This window comes from Fomitiporia mediterranea (genome assembly GCF_000271605.1).
Source record: "Fomitiporia mediterranea MF3/22 unplaced genomic scaffold FOMMEscaffold_15, whole genome shotgun sequence".
Lineage (NCBI taxonomy): Eukaryota > Fungi > Basidiomycota > Agaricomycetes > Hymenochaetales > Hymenochaetaceae > Fomitiporia > Fomitiporia mediterranea.
This window is the reverse complement of record NW_006760400.1, coordinates 1,119,816-1,125,481: the sequence shown is the minus strand read 5'-3', so window position 1 is coordinate 1,125,481 and position 5,666 is coordinate 1,119,816. Positions and strand designations below refer to the sequence as shown.

At 44.9% G+C, this 5,666-nt stretch overlaps 2 protein-coding genes across 2 annotated transcripts; both read right to left on the bottom strand.

The window, feature by feature from the left end:
- Positions 1-1,451: 1,451 nt before the first annotated feature.
- FOMMEDRAFT_143095 (uncharacterized protein) lies at positions 1,452-2,635 on the bottom strand. Its single transcript, XM_007271039.1, has 3 exons — positions 2,446-2,635; positions 2,203-2,390; positions 1,452-2,138 (listed from the first exon to the last, which is right to left on the bottom strand). The coding sequence occupies exons 1-3, from the start codon at positions 2,497-2,499 to the stop codon at positions 1,523-1,525; spliced, it is 858 nt and encodes a 285-aa protein (XP_007271101.1). The 5' UTR covers positions 2,500-2,635; the 3' UTR covers positions 1,452-1,522.
- Positions 2,636-2,947: 312 nt separating this feature from the next.
- Positions 2,948-4,672, bottom strand: FOMMEDRAFT_23494 (uncharacterized protein). The gene is made up of 5 exons (XM_007270858.1): positions 4,549-4,672; positions 4,433-4,481; positions 3,644-4,375; positions 3,469-3,585; positions 2,948-3,413 (listed from the first exon to the last, which is right to left on the bottom strand). Exons 1-5 carry the CDS (start codon positions 4,630-4,632, stop codon positions 3,382-3,384), a joined length of 1,014 nt encoding a protein of 337 aa, XP_007270920.1. The 5' UTR covers positions 4,633-4,672; the 3' UTR covers positions 2,948-3,381.
- Between the last annotated feature and the right edge of the window lie 994 nt (positions 4,673-5,666).

Below are 5,666 nucleotides of genomic sequence, written 5' to 3'. Positions count from 1 at the left end.
AAACCATTCAAATGCTTGTAATGACTTATAAGCATTATAAGCAGATATTATACTTTCTCAAATAAATAAGTATGTCTTAGTCTTGTAATCTTAGAAAGTGTTATAATCACTTTTATAACTTGACAATTTATAAAATTATAATGGAAATTGCCAAGTTTTAAAAGTATTCTTACTTACTTATCTAACATTGTACTGTCATTACTTAACCCCCCAGGAAGATTATAAGCAATTGGACAAATTTTATAAAATATACAAAATATACAAGATTACAAGCAAGTATAATACTTAAGACTTTTTCGTGATGAAGAAAAGAGATCAATGTAACAGTGAGTACTGATGCTTAAAACATAGGAGAGTTGTAGGGTAGTAATAAGGAGTCTTAATCTGATGTTAGCAACAGTGTAGAGGGGACCTGAAGGCTTAGCAAGGGGACTCAGGCTACAACTATCCTACACAACAGAAATACAGAATGTGAGCACTAGAACATAGTCAGAACTTGCAGAACAGGCAGAGAGAGAGAGTGAGACAAGAGTAGAGTATATAGAGTGAGCCTAAGAGTACAGGACTACCTAGAGTAGACAAGATCAAGACTACAGGACCAGTCTGATCTTGTACACCTATATATACTAAACTACACAAGAGTACTCAGGGAGCATGAGCCACTTAAGAATGATAAGCTACAAAGAATGAAAGAAAGGAATGTCAAAGATAAAGGTATAAAGAATGAAGGGATGGACAAAGGGTAAGAGACTATAGAATGAACAAAGAATGAAGGGGTGGTCAAAGGAATGGAATGATGAAGTAAGGAAGGGTAGTAGCAAGAGTCAGCATGCATATAGTCCATAGACAGCACCCCTGAGGGACAGAAGTCCTGAGTTCTGGTACGGAAGGGTACGGAACCCTCGGAACTGAAGGTACGAGGGCGGAGAACCGTAACACTTGGAGGCCTGGAATTTGCTGTCAGAATGTCTCATGTTAGAGAGGGAAGTTTGACTTCTGGCTCAGGAGACAAACAATTGAGGAGGGATATAAGAAAGATACTCAAAGTTATCAACTCTAGTACAGGTAACTTAATAATGCATTTACTAGTGACTGTTTCTGACATGACTTGTTATACATTTAGAATTTGCAGAACATTCGGGTTGCTCCAAGGGCAATAGCAATTGTTAGGAACAGTTACTTGCTAGGACACACAGGGCATGATGTATACTCTGTTATAGACCAGACAGGATATGTAGGATATCTGAGGACTATGATGTACTAGCTTGGATGTACTAAATGCTTTGAGAATTCGTGCTCGTGCTGCAACATCGGACGCTCATCTAGACATGGTTAGTGTTTAATTCATGACCGATAATCAATTTACGAATCAGATGAAAAAACAATGCATTACACATATATCTTCGTAAACGCAATGTAAGTATCATGAGAACATACGTAGAAGTTATGTGCGCAAAATTATTCCACTACATTAGTAGATCATACCGAAGGTCCAGAAAATACATATGGGATGCCATAACGGTCATAGAGTATCATTAATAAAGAACATCGACATGTTCTGGAAATCATCTGTGTCCAAGTCCGCTCTGTATGTAATGCTCGGGTGCTCGCCACGAATGCCAAATACTTCCTGGATAGCCCTAGCAAGTACGATGTCATCTGAATCCTCTAGTTCGCCTGGGAATGGGTGTTGTGGTGTAGGGGTGGCCCAGAGACGCGCACGAACCCCATTGCTCGCGCTATTCTGACCATTCCGAATACTACCACGCGGACTCTCGCCTCGGGGCGGAATGAATGGTGCAGGAGGACGTTGTCGGTAAGCATTCGGATGTGCAATCTTATCCCGTAGCAACTGTTCGCGCACAGTTGCCATCTTCAACGCAAAGTCATATCCCAGTCGCGCGCCTTCTCCAACCGACAGTGGTTCTGCACGTTTCCCAAGTGCGAGATATGCACCGAAGAGCCACTCGCGAATATCATATTTGTGCGCAAGTTCAATCTTCGTGATGAGATCAATACTATTATTCTGTAGCTTCTCAATTGCCGTCTGCCGAATCCTCGTGAACCCCCACATATTGGACAGGCTCAACACGGAAAGCCACTCTTCTTCCGAGTAATCCATGTCTTCTCCGAAGGTCCTGCACAATTGTGGCGGCTAGGTTGGCTTTCAATGTGATTGACTAGGGAAAATAATACGCTCACGGAGGAAGAAGGACCTGCAAGAAAGCTCGGAAGTCTTTCTTTGAAATTCCCTCGAGAACCAGAGGATTCTCGTCACTCATCCCTTCCACCAGTTTGCTTTGCCCCTGAGGCAGCAAGAACATGGACCGAAAGATATCTGACTGGTCCTCGAAAGGTCTTCGAGGCACTTTGAAAAGGTAATCCTCCACCTATATCACACATTTAAGAACGATATTAAATTTACGGAAAAGGCAAACAGCGTACCTGAAAGATTGTCATATCAAAGTAGAACACTTCATCCCTAGTAACGCTGTGCATGTTCACCGCGGTAGTTCTCCGGTAGTTATAATGAGACTGAACGGAAATTTTTCCAGGAAATGTCTTCGCGCCGGTGACTCTTAATATATACGAGCCCTTTAATGGCCTGTGGGCAGAAAAACAGGTGGTGGCTGGGAGGGAGGATGCAGCATAGTGGTCGCTTTGATACGGTTCGGTTGTGTCTCTCATTGATGGCGTCGGTCCCTGATTAGGCAATCTAATCTCACATAGCCCTGGATTGCCGAACCCCTCCTTTGTCAAAGTCAAGCTAACCAATCAAGGTCGCGATATGATGCAAGGCAAGGAGAATATCAGCAAAACACAGCCCTACTCGTATATAAATCAGAAAAACTATCGAATTATTTTGTGCGGGTACCCCGGAGCAATTATCGTCTATTTCAAACCTCTCCCGCATCGTCATAACAATCCATTGACAGTTGCTGCTAGAGGAAGAATCTTTCATTGGCATAGATACAAACAGGTTGCTCTTGCTATTATGTATACCCAGACAAAGGGTGCTGAAAAGGCAATATGGGCGTCTACGTCAGTGCGTCCGCTCAGAAATCGGCCAGGAGATGCACAAGAATCAAGCGCGCCCGCGCCTAGGAAGTAAGCAAAATCTGCAGAGCGGAAACGGAAAAGTGGTATGTCCGGACTAGTAGACATGATACACAGAAGGTAAGCAGAAAATACGATATTTAGTAGAGGAAAAGAACACCACAGAATGGACAGAGAACTCCTTCCTGTACATCACTGTAAAAAAACACATACGAGAACAGAAACGTTAACGAGAGAAGGGTGAACGTGGGGTATGAGAAGCGTTAAAGGCATGATTTAGCCGTGAGTAGATGTACGGTGCGGCAAAGTATATGCTTCCCATGATCATATGAGCTGTAGGTAATTCGACGGTGCAACTGTCCAAACATGTCAGGTTTGTATGGAAAAAATCCGTGTAAAGCCCGAACTTACTTCCGACAGACCCATCTGCTTTCTTTGCTTGCCACCACTTCCCTTGTTTATCAAGTATTTCGAGAATGTCGTTCTTGTCGAACGAAATCTCATTCGCGTCATCAGGGGATGCTTTATCTAGAAGTGATGTCAGTGCACAGGCCTTGGAAAAGTATAACGTATCTGTTGTACTGACAAGCGTACAGTGCCTTCGCCCGAAATTCCGGCACCACAGCAGAATCAATGGCGGCAGATGGCTCAGGGCTCGACATTCCACCACCAGCGCCAACACCGGCATTACCGCTCCCCATCAAAGGCGAACTTGCGCCAACAGTATCAGGAACTCCCGTACTCTGCACGCCGCTAATGCTTCCAGTCGGTCCCAAACTCCTAGTCGCAGCACCAATGCTTGCACCACCAGTCGGACCAAGACTGCCATTGCTACGTGCGTTCATGTTCATGTCCATGCCGACGCCGCTGCCTATCTTGGTGTCGTACGGTACATCCCCCGGTCCGATTCCGCCGCCTGCGTAGCTACCTGTGTAGCCGTTGCCCGCCATGTGCATCGATTGTCCGCGACCGCCGCGTCGGCGTCTACTAGGCGGTGATAGACCGCCCGTACCCATTGAGTTAAAGATGTGCAAAGTCAGAGAGTCCTCTTCGGATGTGAAGTAAAGGACCCAAAGTATGTCGACTATTGCGAGGATGAGCCATCCTGCGCCCATAGCATCGAGTGAGCTTTCGCCCGAAAAAATGCCCATGTCAACACCAAAGACTGCGAAAACAGTCGCAATAGCGCCGAATACTGAGATTTGAAAACGATGCATAGCGATGGAATCGCTTGCAAGAGTGTGTAGTACACCTAGGATGAGGAACAGCTGCAAAAAGATGGCGAACCATAGCACGCCGACGGTCCTGTGCGCGCCAACTGTTAAAGCACCATCATCAGTTCAAAATCAAGACCATTCCATCGTGATGAACTCACATCTTGCTGAGGCGACAGCTTGACCGATGAAAGCAGTGAACCAGCCTGCCTGCAGAAGAACACGAGTCAGTCATATTCGTCGTCCGATGTTCTGGAAAAAGGGACTAAGAACGTACGATGGCAAGAATGCTTGTAAACAAGAAGAGATAGTGCGTCAAGATTGGAGTGAAATCATATCCTTCGCTACCGCGGGGCGGCATGGTTGGATGCAGCGATGAGGAAGAAAGGAAGGGCAGCGAAGAGGTCAGGCCTGGGGACACACTCGCTCGCAAGTCAGGAGGGAACAAAATTAGACCAACATCCCCCTATTTGGCATTTCTTACTCAGCGTCAAGTTATGTCATCGCACTGCGCAGTATCGCCTCTTGGTTGACCTGTGTTTACGTTCTGTTGAAATATGGAAATTTGCTCGAGAGTTTCTCATGGATTGGAGCATTTCGGCATCGTAAACATTTCATATGCACAGCAAAAACACAGCTTTAATATTACTCCCGCTTCTTCCCACAACCGCGTCTTTTTCAACGCTCGCCTTTTCACACTATTTGGCGTTTAGACTTTAGTAAACTTTATCATCCCTCGTCAAATACGGGTGCATTGACAAGACCTTTCTAAGTTCTATACAATTGATTGCCCTCTGTGTGCATTTACTTCCTTGGTGACCTTATATCCAGAATAGTCCAGTCCTGATACCATGACGTCAGTCTGTACCTCTTATGCAGTCAAATCAGACCAGTGGAGGGAAATTACTTGAAACGAGCAGATGTAGACTCTTTGTCTCAAATATGCATTAACGTCATCAAGGAATGTCTCTCGATAGAGTGCGAATAACTTTATACAATCTGATCCAGACAAGATGGAGACTAACACATGTTGTTCCATGGGGACTTCATCCTATGAATAGTCCATAAAATCAGGAGCCGGGTGACTCGGTCATTATTCAGACGAAGATCCAAATTGAAATAGACGTTGCATTGAGACTTCAAGCCCCATGTGCAGCCTCCAAGAGACGAACAGTTTATTCGGGAGCAGGAAGATTTTCTGAAGCAACCACACGTCTGATAAAGAGGCGACTAAGCAGCCCAGCTATGAACAACCATATGGAGAGTCGGATGTTATGTTGACAGAGACGGACTTGGTCCATCGTACAAAATCAATTAGAAAACACCTCGGCAGTGACCAGTTTGAATTTCGTTTAGCTGCCTTAATTGCACACAGCATTAACCAAAAGTCTTTGG